Here is a 28000-nt window from a genome sequence, read left to right on the forward strand (position 1 = left end):
CAAAATGGCGCTGCCCATGGTCAACCTCGAAACTATCCGTATGAATGGGGGCCTCCTGGCCCCCATAATAACAATGTTTACCAAGGGTGGGTAGAAACAGAGGGTGGGCACATATCCCTCCGTTCCTGTAAACTACATCATGGAATTCTACACAAACTTCGACTTACAGGTAAGTACTCGTTTAAGTCTCAATACTTTCAAAAAACACCTCTCATTACATTTAATGTCAAATTACGAAAAGTCACAGTGATGGAAGACTTCGTTCTGATTATTTTCATATTGATCATATCTGTCCATAAAGCATCAGTGTTTCATAACGCAAGAATGTATGTATAGCCTACAACGTGTATATAGTCCTGTGAATAGTTTTTCTGCCTTTTTCTTTTTTTCTTTTTTACTGTCATGCTTATCTTTTGTAATTGTTTTACGTTTGTATATATATATATATGTATTTAAGATTAGAATAGTCCCTCTCTGGGCGAGGGCTGGTTGAAAAGAAGCTCGTTTATATTGCTTATGCCACAACCCTCGTAAAATAAAATTTGATTTGATTTGATTTGATTTGATTTGATCTCTCTCTCTCTCTCTCGAACCCACGACCTCCCGATCTCGGGGCGGACGCCTTACCACTAGGCCACCGTGCCGGTTGCTTCCAGTGCAATGTGGGGTATTATTTGTTGTTGGATATGCGATGTATCGATTGGACATTGGACTCAGTGGCGTGGTGGTAAGGCAAAAAAATAATAGTCTGTTTACGGTAACATAGGCAAAACAATAGGGTCGGTAGGTCGGGATTTTATTATTTTTTTTTTAAACACATATTTTTAAGTTATTTTGCCAAAAAACAAAGCCTTTTTTTATTATTATTTTTTTATTATTATTTTTTTATAATTATTTTTTTTTTCCCAATGCCAAAAAATAAAGTCTAGGGTCGCGCGAAAAAATAGGGTCGGTCGGGATACCGTAAACAGACTATTTTTGTTTTTTGGCCTAAGACGTCGGCCTCCTAATCGAGAGGTCGTGAGTTCGAATCCCGGTCGCTGCCGCCTGGTGGGTTAAGAGTGGAGATTTTTCCGATCTCCCAGGTCAACTTATGTGCAGACCTGCTAGTGACTTAACCCCCTTCGTGTGATGCAAGCACATGACCAAGTGCGCACAGAAAAGACCTTTAACCCATGTCAGAGTTCGGTGGGTTATAGAAACACGAAAATACCCAGCATGCCTCCCCTTAAAATCGGTGTATGCTGCCTGAATGGCGGGGTAAAAACGGGCATACACGTAAAGCTACACTGTTTGTTCAAGGGAGGTTCAAATAATCTTTGAGTTATGAAGAAATAACTCACAAATACACACATGCTCGCACACAAGCACTAATAGACACGCACGCACGCATGCACACACATACGCAAACACAAATACACACACACACACGCACAAACACACACACAAACACACACATACACACACAAACACGCACACACAAACACACACACACACAAACACGCAAGAAGAACTAACACAACTACAGCAACAACAACAACAACAACAACAAACAACCCAACAACAACAACAACAACAACAACAACAACAACAACAACAACAACAACAACAACAACAACGGGGTTTTGTTTGTATCTCTCTTTTGTGATGTCAATTTATCATTGGAATCTTCGGGCTTAGAGTTATATGAAAAAGGTTGAAAAAGAGTGCATGTGTGTGTGCGTTCAATTGTAGAAGATTTAAAGGAATTGTAACTATAATCGATCAATACATAGGTTCGAATTCCGGCCGCGGCCGCCTGGTGGGTTAAGTGTGGTGATTTTTCCGATCTCCCAGGTCAACTTATGTGCAGACCTGCACACACACACACACACACACACACACACACACACACACACACACACAAACGCAAGAAGAACTAACACAACTATAGCAACAACAACAACAACAACAACAACAACAACAACAACAACAACAACAACAACGACGGGGTTTTGTTTGGATTTTATTGTTTCTCTCTCTTCTGATGCCAATTTTTCATTGGTATTTTCGGGCTTTGAGTTATACGAAAACAAACAACCTTACAAACATAAAAGTTCCGAAGCATGCGCAGTTTATCGTCTTAAGTAACGTTCACAAACAAGAGTCCAATTACTGTCAACAAGAAATACAAAACAACGTCCAAAACAAGTCGCGTAAGGCGAAAATACAACATTTAGTCAAGCTGTCTAAAGCCCTGTCCAGACTTGGCCGCCGTTTTACGCTCTATGCGCCGCAGGCCGTTTTGTGCGTCGCGCGGGATTTGCCGAGTGGCCACACATCGACGATTCTTTTCACAACGCGGTATCAGTCAAGCGGGTCACCTGACAAGAAGGTTCAGTTGCATTCGACAGCCGCGCCGCGAGCGGCTGACGTCATCGCTCTGGTTTGCTCTGAATGGTCAAATTTCCGTCGTTCTATGTCTGTGTCATAGAAATTAGAACACGCGCTATTCTTCTGCAAATAACGCTTCGCGATCATAGCACGACGCGGTGCGCCCCACGGGGCCGTTTTGAGCATAAGTCAAATGTGGACAGGGTCGGCCGGGAGTGTCTGGACGGGCCTTAACTCACAGAATGAAACTGAACGCACTGCAATTTTTCAGCAAGACCGTATACTCGTAGCATCGTCAGTCCACCGCTTGTGGCAAAGCCAAAGGCAGTGAAATTGACAAGAAGAGCGGGGTAGTAGTTGCGCTGAGAAGGATAGCACTGTTGCACCACACTTTGAAGTAATCCCACACTTGGGGGGATCTTCCCACACTTTGAAGTAAACTCAGTTTTTACTTCAAAGTGTGGGGGGATCTTCCCACACTTTGAAGTAACTTACTTCAAAGCGTGGGACTTTTGCATCGCCTGTTTGAGCCTGATGATTTTGTCAAAAAAATGGCAAAGTCTTTTGGATGAGTGAACAGAAAAAGTGAGCGAGCCAAGAAACACAGTGATGTTTATTATCAACCCAAAGCAATGACCTATTGTTGAGTGTGACGAAAACACGTGGTGACGATTTTAGAACATGTGGGGTCACGCGGAGACTATCTGAGAACACTCGGGCTCATTCGGCACGATTTTACAAGCATGGGCTCCCTGGAACATGTCCCCACTACGACAACTCCCCCACCAAATGTCCCCACTGTCGCAATTTCCCGCCAAATGTCTGCATCTGCAATTATTCTTCTCCAAATATACCAACTGCGATAATTCCCCGCCGAATATCCCAACTGCGACAATTCCCCGCGAAATGTTGCCACTCGCCCTGGAAAATGGAGGGAGAATTGTCTTAGTGTGGACATTTGACGGGGAATTGTCGCAGTGGGGGACACTTGGCGGGGAATTGTCGTAGTGGGGACATTTTCCAGGGAGAATTGGCGTAGTGGGGAAATTTGGCGGGGAATTGCCGCAATGGGGAACATTTGATGGGGTGTTGTTGTAGTGGGGACATTTGGCGGGGAATTGTCGTAGTGGGGCCGTTTGGCGGGGAATTGTCGCAGTGGGGACATTTTCCAGGGAGAATTGGCGTAGTGGGTAAATTTGGCGGGGAATTGCCGCAGTGGGGGACACTAGGCGGGGAACTGTTGTAGTGGGGACATTTGGCAGGGAATTGTCGTAGTGGGGCCGTTTGGCGGGGAATTGTCGCAGTGGGGACATTTTCCAGGGAGAATTGGCGTAGTGGGGAAATTTGGCGGGTAATTGCCGCAGTGGGGGACACTAGGCGGGGAACTGTTGTAGTGGGGACATTTGGCGGGGAATTGTCGCAGTAGGGGTCACTAGACGAGGAATTGTCGCAGTGGAGGACACTAGGCGGGAAATTGTCGCAGTGTGGACATTTTCCAGGGAGAATTGGCGTAGTGGGGAACTTTGGCGGGGATTTGTCGCAGTGGGGGACACTATGCAGGGAATTGTCGTAGTGGGGACATTTGGGGGGGAATTGTCACATTGGGGGACACTAGGCGGGGAATTGTCACAGTGGGTCAGTTTGGCGGGGAATTGTCGCAGTGGGGACATTTTCCAGGGAGAAATGGCGTAATGGGGACATTTGGCGGGGAATTGTCGTAGTGGGGCCGTTTGGCGGGGAATTGTCGCAGTGGGGACATTTTCCAGGGAGAATTGGCGTAGTGGGAACATTTGGTGGGGAATTGTCGCAGTGGGGGACACTAGGCGGGGAATTGTCGTAGTGGGGACATTTGGCGGGGAATTGTCGCATTGGGGGACATTAGGCGGGGAATTGTCGTAGTGGGTCAGTTTGGCGGGGAATTGTCGTAGTAGGGACCTTTTCCAGGGAGAATTGGCGTAATGGGGACATTTGGCGGGGAATTGTCGTAGTGGGGCCGTTTGGCGGGGAATTGTCGCAGTGGGGACATTTTCCAGGGAGTTTGGCGTAATGGGGACATTTGGCGGGGAATTGTCGCAGTGGGGGACACTATGCGGGGAATTGTCGTAGTGGGGACATTTGGCGAGGAATTGTCGCAGTGGGGAACACTGGGCGGGGAATTGTCGTAGTGGGGACATTTGGTGACGAATCGTCGTAGATGGGCTGTTTGGCGGGGAATTGTCGCAGTGGAGGCCATTTTGCGGGGAAATGTCGTAGTGGGGACATTTTGGTGGGAATTATCGTAGCTGGGACATCTGGCGGGGAGTTGTCGCAGTTGGAATATTTGGCGGGAAATTATCGCAGTTGCGGACATTTGGCGGGAACTTGTGACAGTGGGGACATTTTGTGGAGAAATGTCGTAGGGGGCGCTTTTTACAGTGAGCCCATGCTTGTAAAATCGTGCCGAATTAGCCCAATTGTTCCCAGATAGTCTCCGCATGACCCAACATGTTTTAAAATCGTCACCACGAGTTTTCGTCACACTCAACAATGGGACATTGCTTAAAGCCTGATAACAAACATCACTATGTTTCTTGGCTCGCTCACTTTTTCTGTTCACTCATCCAAAAGACTTTGCCATTTTTTTTGACAAAATCATCAGGCTCAAACAGGCGATGCAAAAGTCCCACGCTTTGAAGTAAGTTACTTCAAAGTGTGGGAAGATCCCCCCACACTTTGAAGTAAAACACAGCGCAAATCATGTATTTGTTCCGTGCTCTGTGTGCTTCGCAGTATACTATGTACGTATCTAATCTTCACCGGATCACGCTTTGGACTACACAAGAAGGATTCAACGTAAAAAGTATGGGTCGTACAAGACCCACGCCATCCGAATAGGAATAAACGTGTTGCCGCCTCTTTGCAGAGTATGGGTCGTACACTACCCACGCCATCCGAAAAAGGATAAACAGCCTCGAATCCCTTATCTTTTCTTTTTTCTATAAATAAATAAATAAAAATAAACACAACATAAATTCATTCCTAATGTTCAGCTCAGTTTCCATTAATACACCCAAATCTAACTTGTTCCCATATTTAAATTTTCCAATGGTCATTTTGGTAATTAAAATACAATAATTTACAAAATAAATATAATCATTTTTCAAACTTTCCCTAAAATAACCCAAAAATACATTTTCTGCATTCAAAATGATGGCAACATGTATTTTCTTATAAACAAAATCTTTACATATTTTCCAACCCTTCATCACCTCTTTCGAATCCCTTACCTAATTCCATATGGATTGTTCTCGACCCTCATCATCCGGACTGTGTAGTTCAAATTACGTCATCGTTTATTCGTTTGTTTACAAAGATAATCTTTTAAAACTTGGGCAATGGGACGGTCGTATGGTGATTGGAGATTAAATGAAGTCTTAATCAAAAACTCCAGAGAAAAAAGAGAACAAAAAACGATTGTGTGAGGCTCTGGGTCGTCCACGACCCACGAAGTACGGTGAAGGTTAATTAAAAACAATCTAAATTGCAGCATAATGAAAGATACTCAGATCAGAATATGGTTCGACCTTGAATTAAAGCATACATCTGTCAAATCTGCCTAAGTGACCACCTCTCAATAACCTTTCACCGCAGTATGAGGATACGATGCCTGATTCTGGTAGGAGGCGTAACCTACTTCACCGGCCGTACCGTAATAATAAACATTCTGGTGGCCGGGTTGCACCTGGTACCCAGTTTGACCCTGCACCGTATACGTCGTTTGAGGTGCTGTCGGCATAGTGTGTGTAGGACCCACCGCGAAAGTCGGAGTGATGTAAGAATAGTTAGCGGGTTTGTTGTAGATAGACAGGACGATGCCGGCCGTACCAGAAGCAACCGCTGCAGCAAGAGTGAGAAAGAACGAAGGGCCGAAATGGATGCCGGGAAAATCCACGACGAACCGTACTGTGTCTCCCAGGTACACCATACAGGCGATGAACAGACAAAGCCCTGCACGAGAGAGGTAAATATTATTTCATGTGTGCACTAAGCATAGTTCAGTCGCATTTCTTGTGACATTTTGGACACAATCGTAGATTCTGAGCTCAAATACTAAATATCTCAAAAAGTATGGCACTTGGACAAAAACATCAAACTGTATGACAAAATTGAGGCACTTCTGCATCAAAACGAATCAAAAACATTAAGGAATGTAAAAAAGAGATTTTTTTCAAAATCGTAGGTAGCAATGCCACATTAAGATTAGATAAAATGCGATGAGATAAGACGTGACTTTTTTGTTTAGGCTAGGCTAGGAGGTTCACATTCACATTCACTTCGCCCCAGGGGCGGGGATGTAGCTCAGTCGGTAGCGCGCTGGATTTGTATCCAGTTGGCCGCTGTCAGCGTGAGTTCGTCCCCACGTTTCGGCGAGAGATTTATTTCTCAGAGTCAAGTTTGTGTGCAGACTCTCCTCGGTGTCCGAACACCCCCCGTGTGTACACGCAAGCACAAGACCAAGTGCGCACGAAAAAGATCCTGTAATCCATGTCAGAGTTCGGTGGGTTATAGAAACACGAAAATACCCAGCATGCTTCCTCCGAAAGCGGCGTATGGCTGCCTAAATGGCGGGGTAAAAACGGTCATACACGTAAAAGCCGTGGGAGTTTCAGCCCATGAACGAACAAACAAACAAACAAACAAACTTCGCCCCATTTTCCCTTCGCCCCAACATTTCGCCCCACTGAAATGGTACCCCATCGCCCCAAAGTTGTTACCCTTTCGCCCCTAAGTTTTTACCCCTTCGCCCCAGCCTTGCAATTTCGCCCAAAGTGACCAAAGTCATTTCGCCCCATGACTACCCGGCTAAAGTTAAAGAGAAATAGGGCTTTAGAGAGATTGAGAAAGAGAGAGAGATACTCGTGTGTGTGTGTGTGTGTGTGTGTGTGTGTGTTTGTGTATGTCTGTGTCTGTGTGTGACTGTGTCTGTGTCACTGTGTCTGTGTTAGTGTCTGTATTTGTGTCTGTGTCTATGTCCGTGTCTGTGTGTGCCTATACGTGTGTGTCTGTGCGTGTGTGTATCCGTGTGTGTGAGTGCGTATGTGTTTTTGTTTTATTTATAAGTTTTGACTAAATGTTTTAACATAGACGAGGAATCGAGACGAGGGTCGTGGTGTGTGTGTGTGTGTGTTGTGTGTGTGTGTGTGTGTGTGTGTGTGTGTGTGTGTGTGTGTTTGTGTGTGTGTGTGTGTGTGTGTGTGTGTATGGGTAGAGCGATTCAGACAAAACTACTGGACTGATCTTCACAAAACTTGACATGAGAGTTCCTGGGTATGATATCCCCAGGATTTGTTCGATAAATGTCTTTGAAGATGTCATATCCGGCTTTTTGTGATTGTTGAGGCGGCACTGTCACGCCCTAATTTGAAACCAAATTGATTGAAATTTTGGTCAAGCAATGTTTGACTCAGTCTTGACTTTGGTATTGCATTTCAACTCAGAAGCTTAAAAATTAGTTAATTAGTTTGCTCATTAAAGTTGTAATTAAAAACGATTTTTCACTTACAGATTAAAACATCATTGCATTGTATTCCTCGTTATTTCCTGAATTCAAAAATAATATAGATATGTTATGTTTACTTGAAAAACGCGCTCAGAAATAAAGACAATAGGTCGAGTATAATGTTCGCATGCTTCGCGGAGACGCGTGCCCCGTCTCGGTCTTCGAGGAAGTTTAACTGAGACTATCTGAATGTAGTCTCGGCGATGACTGTTTTTTTGGTGTTGATCTGTTACTTTGATGCTGACAGCTTGACTAAATGTTTTAATATCGCTTCACGCGACTTCTTTCTTGTTGCTATGGTCAAGAATACTTACCAGCAGTAATGGCTGTGTAGTCGGCGGTATGGCGGTGGGACAAGACACTCACACACCAGTTAGTACGCACGACAAGGCAACAGGAACAGAGCAGCAGCGCCAATCCAACAGGGCTGAGTATAAGTGTAGCGTAAGAGGATGCTGTGGTGAAAAAGAAAACAAGTCGCGTAAGGCGAAAATACAACATTTAGTCAAGCTCAGTCGAAATCACAGAATGAAACTGAACGCATTGCATTTTTTTCGCTAGACCGTACACTCGTTGCATCGTCTGTCCACTAAATTAACAATCCAGAAAAGCGCGGTAGCGGTTGCGCTTAGGAGGATAGCACGCTTTTCTATATCTCTATTCTTTTTAACTCTCTGAACGTGTTTTTAATCCAACCATATCATATCTATATGTTTTTGGAATCAGGAACCGACAAGGAATAAGATGAAATTGTTTTTAAATCGATTTCAGAAATTTAATTTTAATCATAATTTTTATATTTTTAATTTTCAGAGCTTGTTTTTAATCCGAATATAACATATTTATATGTTTTTGGAATTAGAAAATGATGAAGAATACGATAAACGTAATTTTGGATCGTTTTATAAAAAAAAATTTAATTACAATTTTCAGATTTTTAATTTATTTTGAAGTCTCCAAGTTGAAATGCACTACCAAAGTCCGGCCTTCGTCGAAGATTGCTTGGCCAAAATTTCAATCAATTTTATTGAAAAATGAGGGTGTGACAGTGCCGCCTCAACTTTTACAAAATGCCGGATATGACACCATCAAAGACATTTATCGAAAAATTTAAAAAAACGTCTGGGGATATTATACACAGGAACTCTCATGAAAAATTTCATAAAGATCGGTCCTGTAGTTTACTCTGAATCGCTCTACACACACACACACACAGACACACACACACATGTACACCACGACCCTCGTCTCGATTCCCCCCTCTATGTTAAAACATTTAGTCAAAACTTGACTAAATGTAAAAAGGAAAGAAAATACACTAAAAACAATCATGCAGTCAATGAAGGATCACGTGAACTAATAAAACAAGAAATAAAACGAATTAATCAATGTTGTGATAATCAATCGATTCATTCATCAATCAATAAATCAATCAATTAATCAGTCAATCAATCAATAATTCAATATATTAATCAAAATAATATATCAATCAAGTAATCAATCAAATAATCAATCAACTAATGAATGAATCAATCAAGCAAGCAATCAAACACAATTAATCAATTACTCATTTAAGAATACAACAATTAATCAGTTTATTAATCCATTGGTAAAAAAAGACTTTATAATTATTGTATTATTCTTAATCAAACCTTTTCCTTCCTTCCATCTCTATCTATCTATGCTTCCGTTCTCTGAACCGAACAATCAACATGACAACACACACACACACACACACAGACACACAAAATCGAACATGTGCATGTTTATATGTATGCGTGTATATGTATGCTTGTACATATGCATGCATATAACAGAGTGCGTATGTTTTTGTGTGCGTGGGTGCGTGTGTTGTGTATGCGTATGCGCGCGTGTATGAGTGTGTGTGTGTGTGTGTGTGTGTGAGTGTGTGTGTGTCTGTGTGTGTATGTGTCTGTGTGTGTATGTGTGCGTGTGTGTGTTTGTGTGTGCGTTTGTATGTGTGTGTATGTGTGTATGTGTGCGTGTGTGTTTGTGTGTGCGTCATTTAGTGTGTTTGTATGTGTGTATGTGTGTGTGTTTGTGTGTGTGTGTGTGTGTGTGTGTGTGTCTTTGAGTTTGAGTCTGTGTCTGTGTGTCTGTGCGTGTGTCTGTGTTTTTCTGTCGGTCGGTTTGTTGGCCTGTATGTCGGTCCGTTTGTGTGTGTTTGCGTGCGTGCGCGAGCGCGCGTGTGTACGTGCCCACCTGTCTGTCGGAAAATCCGTCTGCCCTTGGCAAAAGGTTAAATACAAAAATAAAACAAGCACAACTGGGTTCAGTCGGAATACAATTTTAAAATCAGCTCACCATCGAATTGGCTGAAATCGTTACCGACACAGTTGGAAAAATGATCCTGGCAGGAAAACCATAGTCCCCCGGAAACCGATGACGTAAGACCCAGGGAGCTATCCGACACTACCCAGCCGGGTGCGATGACACCCCACATTGCCATGCCAACCGACACAAACAGCAGGAACACACCCGTTTTGTAACCACGGGGTCTTTGAGAAAATACAGCCATAATGTCTTTGCTTTTCGTTTGCTTCTGGGTTGTTGACCTTCTGTTTCAGATTCTCAATTTCTCGATAGTTGGTTGTTTGTTTCTTTCTTTCCTTGATTGGTTTTTTCTTTCTATTCTGTGTTTTCTTTTCTCAGTCCTTGGAGTTTTGTTCTTGTTGTTCTTTTACTTCTTCTACCTTCTCTTGTTCTTGTGCTTTCTGTTTCTTGCTGTTTTTCTTGTTCTTTTACTTCTTCTACCTTCTCTTGTTCTTGTGCTTTCTGTTTCTTGCTATTTTTCTTCTTTTCTGTTTTTTTTTCTTCCTTTCCCTATTGCCTTTTTTCTTTCTTTCTGTCTTCCCTCTTTTCTCCTTTCCTTCTTCTGTTACCGTCTATTGTCCTTCTCCTCGGTAATTAAGTTGCTCTGCTTTCGTATTCTCGTTGTTTAAACAAAAAAGTGAAGATTCTTTCAAAGTTTTTTTTCCCCTTCAGTGTTGATGTCAACACCAACACAGAACTGCTGCTTTCCCTGAGCGAAAGGAAAAATTGCCTGCTAGCTTCACTAACTAATTAAACAACTTAGGGTTGGCTTATCGCCCAGCCTCTCATATAGGTGCACAACTACATTCGTGTAGCGAGTGTAAAAATAAAGTAAACTTGTGACACACTGTTATCTGTTAGTTCAGTGGCTATAACACTAAGGTGCGGTATTTAATCTTATTACAAAATGTATGACTTAGGTTCGTTAGCAGATTGGGCCTTTTGTCATGTGGCCTTAAAGGTTCCGTCCTCCTCGTTTAAAACATCTTGTAAAACACTACAGATCTGTTTTTACATGGGATAAGAAATTACTTCCATCCAGTTTAGTCAATTCTGTAAATCAATAGAGATCCGCTAGGCTTTCACATGCGATAAGGGATAACTTCTATCCCGTATTTAGTCCATCTGATAAATCGTTATAGATGTGTTAGGCTTTAACATGACATAAGAGAGGGATTCCATCCAGTATTTAGTCTATCTTATATATTACCATGAATAGATTCGTAATGCTTTTACATTGGAAAAGGGATCACTTCCTAACTTTGCAGTCTATCAGGTCATGTAAATCATCATGCATATAGAATCGTTACGCTTTTACATTGGTTAAGGGATCACCTCCTAACTTTGCAGTCTATCATGTAAATCATCATGGATCCGTTAGGCTTTTACACGGGGTAAGAAATGACTACCATCTCGTCTGTGTCAATATTTGTAAATGAGCATAGCTCCCCGAGGCCTATACAGAGTATTGTTTCTTTGTTTGTTTGCTTAACGCCCAGCCGACCACGAAGGGCCATATCAGGGCGGTGCTGCTTTGACATATAACGTGCGCCACACACAAGACAGAAGTCGCAGCACAGGCTTCATGTCTCACCCAGTCACATTATTCTGACACCGGACCAACCAGTCCTGCACTAACCCCATAATGCCAGACGCCAAGCATTGCCAATTTTAAAGTCTTAGGTATGACCCGGCCGGGGTTCGAACCCACGACCTCCCGATCACGGGGCGGACGCCTTACAACTAGGCCAACCGTGCCGATATAGGGGAAAGGCTCCTAATATGGACTGGCTCCTAATATGGACCACCTCCTGCTCTGACAAACTAACGGCGCTAGAGCGCTCAAAACAATTTCATTCGCTTTATTCACCCTCTCTGGATAAGTTGCACATGTCAAAACAGTTGCAGAAACACAAACCTCAAAACCGGCGGCCTTTTCGCTTTTTTGCACTTTTGGCAGCGTTCACTCTAAATTTGCCGCCTAAAACGGACTCGTTTCTGTCCACAGCCAAAGCTTTCATACCACAAAAATGGCTATATATGACAGCTAAGACAGTATTTGTTACATTTTAATAGTGTGTACCCCGAGTTTCTACTGCAAACAAAAGATAATAGCAAAACCTCAAAGTATGTGTGAGTCCCCTAATATGGACCACCTTCAATAAATCGAAGAAAATAAACACTAAAGGCAATTTGGATTAATTCATTAAGAAGCTTGCTAAAAATAACCTATAACTAGCCCTCGAGATTTCAAAAAAATATAACAAATATTCTTTTTTTTGTGGAAGTTGATAATTTCACTTATTTTCACTCTGTTTTTGATAAGCTTCTTCAGTTTCCTGGTGTGCTTCAAATAATGCTCTCATCAACCCGAAACAGCTAAATCTAAAGCATATTTGAATTAGTCTGACTTGCACATTAAGTTGTATCATGTGATTTTGAAATATAGGGGGCTTTTTACAGTGATTCGTGAAGGCCGCTCCACTGGTCCATATTGGGCGCCCAGGCTCCTAATATGGACCATTTGTGATTTTTTCTGTATTTAATTTTTGCTGGAGGTCTATTAAAGCTATTTCACTCTAATTAGGCCTAACGGTTAAACTAAGAGAGAAGGACTACCAACCACAAAATGAAACTTCTTCGCAAGAAAACAAGCTAGTTATCAGCAATAAACAAAAAGTGGTCCATATTAGGGGCCCTTCCCTATATACAGAGTATAATAGCATCCTTCCACTTTGAAACATATCAAAACTCAACAATATTTTCTTCAAGTTTACAAAAGACTCTACAAAAGGAGCGTGTTCGTTTTTATTTGGTAAGGTATTGCTGAATTTCGAAACTTGACATATAATGTGCGCAATATTTATAACCTTACAGGACAGAGTGATGTTTTTTTTCCAGGATCTGCAAAATGAATTCTACAGACAACTCAGCTGTGCAGAGCGAGCAGAACACCGTTTGATTTTTGGTATTTGACCAAGAAGAAGGATGTCCTATCCCAAGTACAGTCCTGGAGAGATATGTCATGGTGTATGCGATCGTTTACACGCGTAGGAGAGTATCTTTAAGTGATTATCGATGAGATTAAAACATGTGACACTCACGCTGTGTGTGTGTGTGTGTGTGTGTGTGTGTGTGTGTGTGTGTGTGTGTGTGTGTGTGTGTGTGTGTGTGTGTGTGTGTGTGTGTGTGAGTGAGTGTCTGTGTGTGTATGTGTGTGTGTATCTGTGTGTGTGTCTGTGTGTGTGTGAGTTTGGGTAAGAGAGAGAGAGAGAGAGAGAGAGAGAGAGAGAGAGAGAGAGAGAGAGAGAGAGAGAGAGAGAGAGAGAGAGAGAGAGAGAGAGAGAGAGAGAGAATGACAATGACAATGACAAATTCTGTATTTACGAGGGTAGTGCCATAAGCAAACATGTGCTTTTTTTACATCCAACCCTCGCCCATGGGAGGGTTTAATCTAATGATAATACGTTTTAAAAATGTTGGAATATCAATTAAAGAAGTAATAAAAACAAACGATGAACAAGCAAACGATTAACAGACTAAAAAAACAAACACAAATATACATACAAGCGAACATGACATATTATTGTCAAAGGCATAATGAAAACTGTATCAATCAAGCAAAAGCGTGTGCAACTTCGAGGGAAGAACAATTCCGTGAACTGAGGAATCAATGGAACAACTACGTTGCAAATAATAACAATGTAGCATCGTTACATAAGTCATGTTATGAAATTAATTAGGTACATGTATCTACTGAAACGTGTAAAAGGTAAAAAATAAGGCATCAACAATATAAACATGTTCAGGCTAAGTGAGAACGAAATGTGCCATGTATAAGGAATGAGAAATATATGTCTTTAAAAGTCTTGGCATTGACGGAATGTCTGAGACCGCTTGGAAGCGAATTCCAAAGATTAGTCCCCGAAAAGAGTAGGCTAGACTTAAAAAGATCTATACGAGGCCGAGGAGCATACATTTTTGTTGGGTCTCTTAAATTGTGGGAAGTGAATTGAGAAGAAAGAGGTGCAGGCGCTCTTCCAATTATGAGTTTATGCATCAAAACGCCTTTATTGTACATGAGTCTTGATTTAGGAGGAAGGATGTTTAAAAGTTTATAGTCTTCGTTGGAAACCGAGACTTGTAATAGAATAACTTTGATTGCTCTTTTATGTAAACTAAATAAAGGTTTCAGAGTTTTTGCACTCGCACAATCCCATAGTGTTGATGCATAATCAATCATTGATTGAATGTGAGCGTTAAAGAAAAGTTGCCCGTCATACCTGTTCAAGAAGTGTTTTATTCTGGACAACAAGTAAAGCCTCTTGGAAAGTACTTTACATACTCCTGTAACGTGATCAGTCCACGATAAATCGTTATCAAGAATAACACTTAGAACTTTGTGTTTATTAACTTCTTCAACAATGTGATTATCAATCGTTAAAGGTGGAAGTTTAGATTTTAACTTTTGGCGTTTTTGTCTGGTGGTAATAAGCATGCTTTTTCTTTTGTCTGGATTAACAGCCATGTGGTTTAATTCGGTCCACGCTAAAAGCTCGTTAACACTTTCTTGAAGTTGTTTTGACAATGCCTTCATATTTGAGTGGGAAGTGTGAATAGTGGTATCATCAGCGAAGAGTTCACAGTTACTGCTTATGTGTAGGGGAAGGTCATTAATGTAAATGGTGAAGAGAAGAGGGCCGAGTACAGATCCCTGAGGAATGCCGTAACCTACCGACTGCATGCTAGGCATAGAGCCGTTGGCGCACACAGCTTGTACTCGATCAGAAAGAAAAGACTTGATTAACGATATTGTATTATTTCTAAGGCCGTATAGTGCGAGTTTCCTAAGAAGTAGGTCATGATGAATCACATCAAATGCTTTAGCAAAGTCAACGAAGAGAGCAGCACATAATTTATCTTCGTTAATCTTGCTCAACCACTGATCAACTAGAGAAACAAGTGCTGTGTGGCATGAATGATGAGTTCTGAACTCCGACTGATTTGGGTGAAATAAAGCATTTTCGTTAAAATGTGACATAATAAACTTGTTAATATGTTGTTTTGGATATTGGCAATATTGGGGAATAAAACCCTCGCCGAACGTATGGATCGAACCAACGCCATTAGCCAAAACTGAGCTATTTCCCCGCCCGAAAGAGAAAGAGTCAAAATGTAAATAAGTTTGTGCACCTGTCAGTTTCATGTTTGATCTTTGCGGCACGGGAGCCTGGCATAGACGTAACAGCAGGCCTTGATTATCCAAGCGGAGCGCGGGCGAAGCCCGCGCGTAGCGAGGTAGTTTTTTTTTTCATCTCCCAGCACTGAAAATTTTTTTGCCAAGTGGTGTCTGTCTGTGAACATTGTTCTAGAATTCATCTTTTAGCACAATATTAGCGACACTGTTTGGACAATTCTATTAAAATTAGGCGTACAAACTGATTTTGTTTCGGGGAATCCTCTCAGAGGATCAGAATTTTCATATAATATCATCGGAAGCTGTTACAACGGGAAAATGTGAAACTTTTGTCACTTTTTAACATGGAATTTCATCTTTGAGCGTTTCAAGCGGACTTTAATAAAATAGTTATTTGCGAATTAAGCAGCGGAAGACACTCACCGGTTCAACATGTGTATGGTCATTAAACCTCAAAACATTTCAGTAAGTGGTTTAGACAAACACCTCCGACATGTGAGGGTGACTGGTTTGTAGCTGAAGAGTTTTTTTCTAAAGTGTGTTCTAAATACAAATGACGTACTGGTAATGATGTAATGAGTTGTTCTAATCTTGTTCTTGGAACTCTTGCTGTTCCAAGCTTGTTCTTAGCAAGTCTTGGTGACGAGAACAAAGACTATCAATGAAATCTTTAGAAATAACCTCTGACAACGACGACGATGACGACGACGACGACGACGATAACAACAACAACAACAAATGACATCGACGACGACGACGACAACAACAACAAAAACAACAACACGAGAACAACAACAATCACGATAACGAACATGACAACAACAACACCAACAACTACGACGACAACTACAACGACTGGGTTATGATGACATCACCAATGATTTATCAAATGTTCAGTGACAGTGTCAAGGCTGTTAAAAAATCGTTAAATCCTATTTCTTCACTGATTCTTATGAAATTTTAAAGGTAGGTTTGTTGTCCCCAACTTATTTTCACTCCATACTTTTCCAGAAGAAAAACATAATTTTGGCAGTTAAAAACCGTTAAATTTCAATAGGCTTCATTCCTAAAAAGGACAAGTCCGACAACTCTTCCTTGCAGAAGGTCTGGCAGAGTGACTTCCCTTGAAACCTGCAACAAACTTCCATGAAAAATGGCGGATTTGTCTTCTAAGTGTGGCAAGCCTTTGGTTAGCGACCTTCAAAAGTACCTGAGAGACAGGGGTGTTTGTTTCGGAACCAGCAAGAAACATGAGTTAGAAGAATTGTGTAGGCTAGCAAAGGAAGTTGGACTTCAAACTGATCCAGATGGCTACATCGAAGACCGCGAAGAAGTGATTGGATCAAAGCTTGTTGATGGAAGCGTAACTCTGACAAACCCCGGACTGATAGATGGAAGCGATAACCTGAGTATCCTGCCTGCTTTTTCTGTGTTTGACATTTGTTCATACTTACTGTCAAAGAACGTACCTCTGACCTCTATTAGGGACTACCGCCGCTCAGAAGCATTTTCACTCATGCAAGACGGCTACGTGACACGTGTGGAAACTGTTCAGATACCGAACGTTCAGGGATATTTCGCTCTCAAAGCAGCAGTCAAGCCCAGAACACGTGATAAAGACCCAGTGAGTGGAAAGGCGTTTTATTATACCTGGGCTATCATCACTGATGTAGGGACCGACAACAGAAGCAGAATTTTCTCGGCTTTTTGTTCATGTAAAGGAGGGTAAGTGTGACTATGATTTATTGATACTTGAATGTAATAATGAATAAGCTCGAATGGCAAGGCCAGGGTATAACAAAACATTAATTGGTAGATCCAGATGATGGGGGGGGGGGGGGGGGGGGGGGTGATGAGCAGGGGATGTTGACCCACTGGCCATCCATTGTGGAAGATCAGGGATATAAATGATCATTAGCCCCTGGGAATGTGAATTCACCATTAGGCAAATTTGTTTTCTTTTTTGGTATCATTTGAAAGCTTATGTCTCACTGATATGAAATGTGCACAAAAAAAGTGTGTGGTCCTGATCTTTCTTTGTGAGTAATTTTTGTTTAAGTTGCTTTTCTGTGTGTTTTGTTGACAGCATGGATGGATGCTGTCGTCACATTTTGGCATCACTATATGAAGTCATCAACTTTGTGGAGGATAAACAAGTCAGCGTGACATCGGGAGCTTGTCAATGGGTTCGTCGCTCCAACATAGACGACAATGCCATGCTCATCACTGATGTGGAGACATGCCAGAACCAAGCGACAATAGGACAGGATGCTCAGTAAGTCAGAATATTATTTCCTAAATTCATTTTATATAATTTGGGTACAAAAATTGCTATGTTGACTGAGCTATTTTTCAGCCACAAATAGATAAGTCTGAAGATTATTTGCTTTGTAGTTTTTAGTTGACTACGTTTATTAGCAATGACTAAAGCATGTGGGCTTGGTCCTCTAAAGAAAGTAAAGGCGTGTAACCTGATTTTGACCTCTTAAAATATATCTGTAAAATCTACACAATTATGCCTCATGGAGTAAAGTAACAACCAAAATATTAAACATTTTCATTCTCAAACTTTTCTTTTTGATTTTGCATACACCGTTAAGCTAGTATCAAACTGAGCTGCGAGTGCGACCATAGTTTGCGAATGGAATTCGCAGTCGGCAAAGAGTTGCCCTCCCTTTAAAGGCTTACTTGGGCAGAATTTTTCCTTTCATGGAATCGGTAAATATTCATGTCAACATTGATAATCGTGACATAAAAATGTTGAGTTCACTCTTACATGCTAAGTGCTGAATAATTTATACACAAACACATTTTATGCATGACTTATCTTCCCCTGTGTTTGTCCTTCCAGTGACGTGACAGTGAAATTGACCATGAAATGATGAACGCATGATTGAACAGAAAGACCCATTACAGTATTGCATTGAATGTGGTTTTCATTCCTCAATCTGAAGTTACTAAACATTGACTAATTTTAATGCATACGAAATTGCATAACAGGGATAGGCCTCTATTGAATTTAATTACATACTTTTCAAGAAGAAAACCAAACTTTATATTCCAATTGTTCACAGATTTTGAGGAAACTGTGCATGTTTGTGTCTGTGTGTTCACTTTGTGTGATCAAAATAACTCTGAAACATGGAGGTTCAGCGACGTGGTCTTCATAGATTCACAACAAGGTTGGTTTTCTGTCTTGTTTATTTCAGGCCAAAGGAGCTTCGGCCATCAGAGGAAAACTACAAGCCTATTCCTAGCACAGTACAGCTACCACAGGTGTCTACTTTTTTCGAAGGCCTGAAAGAGCTCCATCCCTCCTCATGCTTTTTGGATGTTTGGGAGCCGCGTCAGACGCCATCTGCCCCAGCACCACCCCCTCTCAGAACTGACTCACCATCGGTTCGCCTGGCTACATTCTTGAGAGACCATCACTGTGAGTGTGCTGACTGTGACTGCAGTACCAAATTTCTTGACAGTCTGTTGTACTCCTCTTGCGAAAGACAACAAATAGAGGAAGACACAACAGGCCAACACCAAAATGAGAACTGGTTTACAATGAGAAGTGGGCTCATTACAGCATCTGTTATAAAGAAAGTTCTCAGTTCAACTAACTACGCAAATACAGCAGAACGACTTGTTAGTCCATCTAGTCTGGACAACGGCAATTTGCCAGCAGCAGTGAAATTTGGGCGAACGCAAGAGCACAGAGCTCTGACCCTCTTTACTAAGCTTCATCGGTACAAACACAGAAAATGCTCTGTTCGTGTTCCTGGGTTAGTTGTGTCCGAAACGGATTCATTCTTAGCCGGTAGCCCTGATGCAGTCGTTGATTGCAGTCATTGTGGGAAGTTTGTTGTTGAAATTAAATGCCTGTATTCAAAACAGAACATGCACCCACGTCTGGCAATGAAATTGTCTGACTTTTGTGTTCTCGATAATGACAAGTATAGAGTGAAAAGGGACCATGCATACTTCTGTCAACTTCAATGTCAAATGGCTGTAACTGGACTGAAGTCAGGTGTGCTGGTGGTGTACACAAGGAAAGGTGTTGAGGTTGTGCCCATCGACTTTGATGAGGAATGGTGGGAAGCATCAAGGATGAAACTCAAGCAGTTCTACCCAACTTTTTTCCACACATGGAAAGCACATGTTTTGTCTCGCACACCAGTCTCTGTCGCAATGGATGTAGTGTCCAACACAATTGTGTCTTCTCACGTTATATTAGACACGACATCCACTGGAACAGAGACTGTTGAGTCAGAAGAGACAGACACCACATCCACTGAGACTGAAACTGTTGAGTCGGAAGAGACAACTAGGTCAGACACCACATCCACTGGGACAAAGATGGTCTCTTCTGACACAGTAGACGCTGTCCCAATGGATGTAATGTCTGACAGAATAGTATCTTCTTCCACAACAATCTCTGACCGAGTGAATGTGATGGACAACTCGGCATTTTGTAACCCTGTGAATGTGATAGACATGACAATTTCTGCCAGTATTGCTTCGCATCAAAAACATATTGACCATGTTCAATCGTCTATGCAACAGTTTGCTACATTTCTTCAGTCACAGAATTTCAGACTACGTGGGGAGACACCAAGTGATGGAAATTGCTTTTTTCATGCAATAAGCAATCAGCTCACTAGGACTGGACAGGGAAATTCCTCTGCAGGCTCCATTAGAAAGCTGGTTTGTGACTATTTAGATAACATGAGCCATGCCGAGCAAGTTGTTGTTGGATTGTTTATTGTGGGTAAATCTTTTGATCAATATGTAACAGATCTCCGTAAAAATGGAACAAGCGCTGATGCACTTGCTGTGGAGGGCACAAGTCGAGTACTGGGACTGTCAATAACAGTGGTTACTCAGCCAAGAAGTATTGTGATTCATGCTCCTGCATCTGCTGGTACCATGCTCTATGTTGGATACATTGCTGATTTAGAGCATTACGTCTCGGTTGAACCACATCTATTTGGAGTGACACAGTAGACACACAAGGTCAAAGAAACTGAAAAGTAAAAAAATGTCAATTTGTTTTTGCTTAAAAAGTTGAAACAAGACCAGCTTCACACTAAGCACAATAATACTTTAGGTCACAGTTTCTACCACAGCTGGGTGCATGTATTGCTGTAATTTTTTCACAGTGCCAAGACAATGACCTTCAATGCCATCATCAAGTTTGTTCTTTGGTTAAAAACAATGATTTTTGTCCGTTTGTCGAGAGAGAGACGCAGTTTGATGTTTGTTACTCATTGCTTAAATTCTAGCCGACTATAGAGAGCTGTACATTTTGATGAATTTGAAAACTAATATTAAATTTGAATTGATATTTTTTTTATCAAAACTAGAATTTTGGTCTCATTGTCCCAATACTACTAGTAGTAGTACTATACTGTGCAATGGCCTGCACACGGAATGCTAATTGGGGCTGATAGCAGTTTACCGCCATTATTCCTTGCATGATTTATTGTTATTATTTTTAATTTTGTTGAAGTGTTGAAATTCATCTTGTACATATTCCAGATATTTCCAATTCCAGCTTTTAACTGTTACCTGTCCGCTTTTTCTTACACTACAACTTTCCTCGTGTTTTTATGCGACATGCTACCTGCGATATTTATCAAAACTTCAATTTTGAGTTTACAGGGAAACTGTTTTGGGTGGTCACCTCACCCCTTGAACTCTGACCTTGACCTCTACAAAATTGTCAATTTTCAACATGTTCACTCGATTCAGTGTGGACATCCCTTTATGCTGAGAATTGTGGCGCAGGGCTAAGACAAAGGATTAAGATTTATTTTCCCCATGCACATTATACTTTATATATTATATGTTGCGTTTTAGAGACTTTGGTAAATGTAGCCAGCTTTTTGTTGTGCCGTGTTTAGCCTTTGAAAGCGCGTTCTTTCTTCATCTTCTTTCGTAATTGTCCGCCTTAACCAAGTTGTACATTCTGGGTTTACTAATGGCGAGCAGCTACGAAAAAAAAAGTATTAAAGAAAGCCCATTCAAGCGCCGGGTATGGCAACCCGAAAGAAAATGTTATTGTTGACAATTGATGAACACAGGTCAGCATTATGTGAATGGTAGTTGTACATTAGACTAAAAGTAAAACAAAACGAAAATATGTATAATGTGAAACTTTATTGTTGTGGTCTGCATGTTCATCAGCATATTACGTCAACTGAACAAATCTTGAAACAAAAAAAACAAAATGGACAGAGTTGCATTGGCTTGGGTGTCGCTACGGTACCAGTCCAGACAAAGGAACACATAGCAGAGCCGATTGGTCACAAAATGATAAATCTGATCAGCATTGCTGTGCCTTTCCTTAGTCGTGACTAGGCATGCAATGCCTCTAGGTCCATGTCACTAAATTTGTAAAAATATACTAAAATTACTATTCATTGTAAGCACAACTAAGCAGTGAATAAAAAATAAACAGAACTTCATTTTGTTTTTCAATATATATATACATATGAAACTCTCTCTCACTCTCTCTCTCTCTCTCTCACTCTCTCTCTCTCTCTCTCTCTCTCTCTCTCTCTCTCTCTCTCTCTCTCTCTCTCTCTCTCTCTCTCTCTCTCTCTCTCTCTCTCTCTCTGTTTGGTGTCGCTAGAAGTAGCGCCAGTTTAAAGCTTGATGGGCGGTTGTAATATTTTGCAACCTTGCAACCTTCATCATGAACGCGTTTAAAATACGCAGTGAGTGGGGACAGTGAATATGAGATATTGCACGAGCTTGTTTTATGTGTATGCTATTTTTGCTGCTTTCTGTCCATTGCTTAAAAAACAGTAATACAGTTTTGTCTTTTTTGAAAACGTTAATGTGATGCTATGTATCAGAGATGCAACGATTATGCATATAACTGCTTGCAGATTTGCGTGTGAAAGGGCATGTGAAGGGATAGATGGAGTGATGAATAGATGGATGACGGATGAATGGTTGGACAGTCAGACGGTTGATTAGATGGATGGAGGACAGAGGGACACGAGATGGATAGAAGGATGGATGGATGGATGGCTGGATGGATGGATGGATGGATGGATGGATGGATGGACGGAAAGAGGACAGAGAGACATGAGTGAAGTGCGACAGAGACTGGATTTTGTGCTGATGCTTACTGTCCTTTTCCAAACGTTTTGCTGTTGTAAATGCCTGTTTCCACAGTCGTCATGTCGACTGTCATTACGATGATGATGATTTATTTTATTATGATTAATATTAAAATGATTATTTTTCATGAAGCATGAATGATGAAAATGTGTACACCCCGAATTGAAATGGGCCCAAGGCCCAATCAATAAACCATCCAGACTCCAGACTCCAGACTCCAGACTCCAGACTCTCTCTCTCTCTCTGTCTCTCTCTCTCTCTGTCTGTCTATCTCTGTCTGTCTCTCTCTCTCTCTTTCTCTCTCTGCCTCTCTCTCCCTTCCTCTCTCTCTCTCTCCCTCTCTCTTTCTCTCTCTCTCTCTCTCTCTCTCTCTCTCTCTCTCCCTCCCTCCACACACAGCTGTAATTAACATGGAATATCAATCTCGAGATACAATGTTGAGTGTGAAGCAGCGATTTGATTTGAGATTACATATATATGTGCACACTTTGCATCCACAATCTTCATAATTATCTCGTACATTGACAACTATCCCAGAATCAAAATGTCAACAGTCTGAACAGATCAGCATAATCTCGCCTGCAAATTGCACAAAACTGACACGATGGTGACAATTTGATTGAGAAGAAATCTTATTTTCATGGGGATAATACCAGAGATTTGCTTGAATGTTTTCATTCTGCCTATTGCTCGTTCAACATGTATCCTCACAGAAGCTATTTTGCGAGAGCGCTGGACAGCCTTGCTCGACAGCGGACGACCCTTGCTGAAGGATGGTATGTTCAATGTTGCTTTCTTTTGCAAGAGCAACTCTCTGATATTAAAGCCTCGGTCGGCCATCACATCATCCCCTTGCTCAAGTTTTTCCAGAAATCCACACCTCTTCACTATTTCTTTGTCCGAAATTGATCCAACATACAACTTTGATTTGAAGATGATTGCTCCAGATGGCAACACTGCAACAAGCAATTTACTTGTGTTGCCGTGTTTGTAGTTGCTCCAGGTCAGTCGCTGCGCCCTGGGGCGAAAAGGCTTTTCAATTCTCAACTCTGTACAATCGATGACACACCTTGTTGTTGGATAATTTTCAAAGGCTTCTGGCAAGTTCTTTTTGCAAAGTTCCTTCCTTGGCCACAACAAGAGGGGCGCAAAGCACTGGTTGAGGACATTCACCCATGTTGTGAATATGCGGCTGACCTGGGCTTGTGAAATTCCATAAAGGAACGAGAGATGTTCCATGTCGAAACCTTTCCTGATTCGCACAAGTGTTAAGATCATGCATTCAAATTTGGTCATTTTATATCCATGACGCCCCTTTCCATTAACTCTGCCTGCAAACAATTTGTGTTTTCCACCCCAGTTTTTCACTGTGTCGCCCGCCTCTTTCACCCAATTGAAAATAAATTTCAGAAGCTCAACAGAAGGGACACCAGTGTAATGGAAACACGACTTGTCTGAACGCAACATTTGACTCACAAAAGCCCGAGATACCACCATCTGCTCCTCTTCTGGGCTTAATTGTACAACATGGCCACAATTTCCACACTTGATAGGTGGTCTCCCAGTCTCCCCGTCTCCAGGATGAGCAATAGGTGGTCTCCCAGTTTCCCCGTCTCCAGGTTGAGCAATAGGTGGTCTCCCAGTCTCCCCGTCTCCAGGTTGAGCAATAGGTGGTCTCCCAGTCTCCCCGTCTCCAGGTTGAGCAATAGGTGGTCTCCCAGTCTCCCCGTCTCCAGGTTGAGCAATAGGTGGTCTCCCAGTCTCCCCGTCTCCAGGTTGAGCAATAGGTGGTCTCCCAGTCTCCCCGTCTCCAGGTTGAGCAATAGGTGGTCTCCCAGTCTCCCCGTCTCCAGGTTGAGCAATAGGTGGTCTCCCAGTCTCCCCGTCTCCAGGTTGAGCAATAGGTGGTCTCCCAGTCTCCCCGTCTCCAGGTTGAGCAATAGGTGGTCTCCCAGTCTCCCCGTCTCCAGGTTGAGCAATAGGTGGTCTCCCAGTCTCCCCGTCTCCAGGATGAGCAATAGGTGGTCTCCCAGTCTCCCCGTCTCCAAGTTGAGCCAGCTGCAGCACACACAAAGAAAATTAGTCAATTTTACCTTTGACAAAAGGTACTCTTTTTAACTTTCACCAGGTATGTTAGTTTTCAGCAATTTCGCAGATCATGTTGCGTTTTCTGTGATTTCGGTCAATGAAGCCAAATATTACATCACAGTCACACACACACACTCACAGTAACTCAATTTGTTGTGCGCTTCAGGGGCGAACGAGGGGGGGGGGGGGGTGCACAAGGTGCAGGTGCACCCCCCCTCCAGCAAAAAAATATATAAAAAAATTGGAATGCTGATTCTATGACCATTTCTAAGATCAAATGGCACCAGATGGCACCATTTTGCTTCTTTGGGCCAAACATTTTTTTCCAGGGGGGGGGCAATGCCCCCGGACACCCCCCGAGCAAATTCGGGCACTTCGCGCCCATCACATTCACTTTCGATTCAAAGTGCACCCCCCTTACAAAGCAACTGATCCGCCCCTGCGCTTGGAAGTTATCATGATAGGTTTTAAGTTTTCCTTGTATGCAAATCTACAATGCACTCCTTTTACCTGGTTCACAACAGAAGCCTGATCAGTGTAACCCTTGGAACAGTTTCTCCTCTTTGGTGCTGTTAGAGAGTTTGGTAAATCATGCCTGCCTAGTAGTTTCCTTGTTTTGGGGTGACTTCCATCAGCAGCAGGTAGGGGATCAGGATTTTCTTCCGTTGGTTTCCCATCAACAAAGTGCTGAAACATAGGAGACAACCATCACTTACTTTGTAATTTGTTTTTCGTCGCAAGTCTGGGGGATACTACTCAGACTGGGAGTACTGCAGCAAGTATAAATTGTCAAATCTAAAACAATGATTTTTTGGCAACTTCTAAGCACAGATAGAGCAGCATTTTGCTTCTTTCGGGACCCCCCCTAGCATTTTCATTTTACACATTCCCCCCCCCCCCCACCCCAATATTTTTGATTGTGCGACATGCCTGTATATCTAATTTGGAAAGAAATGTAAACATGCATAAAATTATTTAAATCCACCGTATGAAACTGTGAATCCAAGTGTACAAGTTGAAAGACTAGATTTGATTAAAAAAAAAAGAATGAAATAGTGGTTGTGCCATAATCATCATAATGCCAATGGAAATAAGTAAAACTAAAAGTACAACAGGACTCAAAGACCCCCAACCCCACCACAAAGTACAATGATTGGATGAATCATTGAATGCCGCCAAAACCAACACAAAGTGCAACAGTACAAGTATCTTTTTAACTTCCTCGCACACTGACTCGACAGAGCACTTGCTAAAATGAAAGTTCTGTACGCCCAAAATATACACACAATGAACATTTCCTCAAGTTGACTTTAACTTCCCCTGTAGTAACAAACGATCACATTCGTATAAAATGTATAGATCTATTACCTTGCTGCAGACGTATGTCCATGGTTTTAACTTGTCGACAGAGAGTTGTGTGTGGGGACGTCCGCACGCTTTAATCCATCTCAGACAGCGATCTAAATGATAATTGTGTTTCCCTGGTTTCACAAATGGTATAAATACCACACCATGTAGTTTTTCAGGGTATCTGGCGTCTGAATTACATTTTCCCCACGAGCAACGTTTCACTGGCATCACTAATGGCTTCCCAAGTTTGTTTCGTGTTTCAAGGGACGTAACTCTCATCGCGTCTTGCAGAGTTATTTCGGTATATCCCCTATTCTCTCACCGATATTTATGAAATTTTGTGGGTAGGTTCGTTGTCCCCAACTGATTTTCACTCTATACTTTTCCAGAAGAAAGACATAATTTTGGCAGTTAAAAAACGTTAAATTTCAATTCTTCACCTATCTTTATGAAATTTAGTGGGTGGGTCCGTTGTCCCAAACTGAATTTTAAGACATACTTTTCCAGACAAAAAAACTTATTTTTGGCAGTTAAAAACCGTTAAATCTCAATTCTTCATCGATATTTATGAAATTTTGTGGGTAGGTTCGTTGTCCCCAACTGATTTTCACTCCATACTTTTCCAGAAGAAAAACATAATTTTGGCAGTTAAAAACCGTTACATTTAAATTTTCACCTATCTTTATGAAATTTAGTGGGTGGGTCCGTTGTCCCAAACTGAATTTCAAGACAAACTATTCCAGTCAAAAAAACTTATTTTTGGCAGTTAAAAACCGTTAAGTCTCAATTCTACACCGATATTTATGACATTTTGTGGGTAGGTTTGTTGTCAGATTTGACATGATGGCAGAATTGAAAGTGTGAGATATCCTGATGTTTCACAATTTATGCTGCATAATTCAGCCCCATAGGCGCTTGAATTTTAGGTGGAGTTGGATTTTTTTTCAGCCCAAACCAGTAACCCCCACATGGTTTTCATGTCCCTTTCTGAGAGACTTCAAGAAGTTTCAATTTGACGTCATGATTAGCCTGCCGCATTAGCAAGTCGATGACACATTTTAAGAGAGAGAGAGAGAGAGAGAGAGAGAGAGAGAGAGAGAGAGAGAGAGAGAGAGAGAGAGAGAGAGAGAGAGAGAGAGAGAGAGAGAGAGAGAATCATGTACACACAGATGGACGACTTCGCTTGGGGTATGTACTGCCCGGCAGTACACATCTACTTTATTGTTAATTAGAAAGTCGAAGAAATGTACGTAATACCTGTGTGACAGGGGAGGCTACCGCTCCTTTCACAGCAGACTCTGCACCCGAGTTGTTGGCCCAGGCTTTAAGTCAACACCGGTGGATTGTGGAATTCTGTTTGTGATGGGGTCTGCATACCAGTTTTTATAGGGCTAAGAAATTGGCCCTAACATTTTCAATCCTGTTTGATTGCACTTCGCCTCCCGAGGTGATCGTAGTGTTACGGCACTCGGTTACACCCGTGAAATAACTTATGAGACGAGACGACTGTCTCGCGTTTTCTGCATGTTATTTGATATCAAGTGTAGAAATGCACTGAATCATGTTACATGTTGTTGCTTTGAATTAAAGATCTTACAAAGACAAGAAAAGCAAATGCTTGCACACGACTCGCCTTCGTTACCCCATGCCCCTCCCTGAACCACCTTACCCCTTAGAAGACGCCCTTCCTTTTAAGACCCCTAACCCCGGAGGATTTTACTACCTATGACCCCCCCCCCCAAAAAAAAAAAAAAAAAAAAAAAAAAAAAGAGAGCTGTTTCAGCTTCATAAAATAATGTTAAAGAGAACTCCTTATGTGACCTGTTCCATTCGATTGAACTCTAGCCTCCTCCCCAACACATATCGCCTGACATACTTATCAACATCCACCACATTTTGAAAAAGGATATCCCTTTTTATATTTAGTCAAGTTTTGACTAAATATTTTAACATCGAGGGGGAATCGAAACGAGGGTATGGTGTATGTGCGTGTGTGT

At 41.8% G+C, this 28000-nt stretch overlaps 2 protein-coding genes and 1 long non-coding RNA gene across 3 annotated transcripts; 1 reads left to right on the plus strand and 2 right to left on the minus strand.

Annotated features, from left to right (window-relative positions):
- Positions 1-6230: 6230 nt before the first annotated feature.
- On the minus strand, positions 6231-11236 carry LOC138950873 (uncharacterized). The gene is made up of 3 exons (XR_011450842.1): positions 10238-11236; positions 8227-8367; positions 6231-6360 (listed from the first exon to the last, which is right to left on the minus strand). It is a non-coding gene; the product is annotated as an uncharacterized lncRNA (long non-coding RNA).
- A 5264-nt stretch (positions 11237-16500) lies between these two features.
- On the plus strand, positions 16501-21901 carry LOC138950874 (uncharacterized). Its single transcript, XM_070322585.1, has 3 exons — positions 16501-17168; positions 17530-17718; positions 18653-21901. The coding sequence occupies exons 1-3, from the start codon at positions 16597-16599 to the stop codon at positions 20436-20438; spliced, it is 2547 nt and encodes an 848-aa protein (XP_070178686.1). The 5' UTR covers positions 16501-16596; the 3' UTR covers positions 20439-21901.
- A 1034-nt stretch (positions 21902-22935) lies between these two features.
- Positions 22936-26312, minus strand: LOC138950876 (uncharacterized). The gene is made up of 3 exons (XM_070322586.1): positions 26022-26312; positions 25164-25340; positions 22936-24623 (listed from the first exon to the last, which is right to left on the minus strand). The coding sequence occupies exons 1-3, from the start codon at positions 26280-26282 to the stop codon at positions 23130-23132; spliced, it is 1932 nt and encodes a 643-aa protein (XP_070178687.1). The 5' UTR covers positions 26283-26312; the 3' UTR covers positions 22936-23129.
- Positions 26313-28000: the final 1688 nt, after the last annotated feature.

The sequence above is a fragment of the Littorina saxatilis genome, linkage group LG16, assembly GCF_037325665.1.
Source record: "Littorina saxatilis isolate snail1 linkage group LG16, US_GU_Lsax_2.0, whole genome shotgun sequence".
NCBI classification, from domain to species: Eukaryota; Metazoa; Mollusca; class Gastropoda; order Littorinimorpha; family Littorinidae; genus Littorina; species Littorina saxatilis.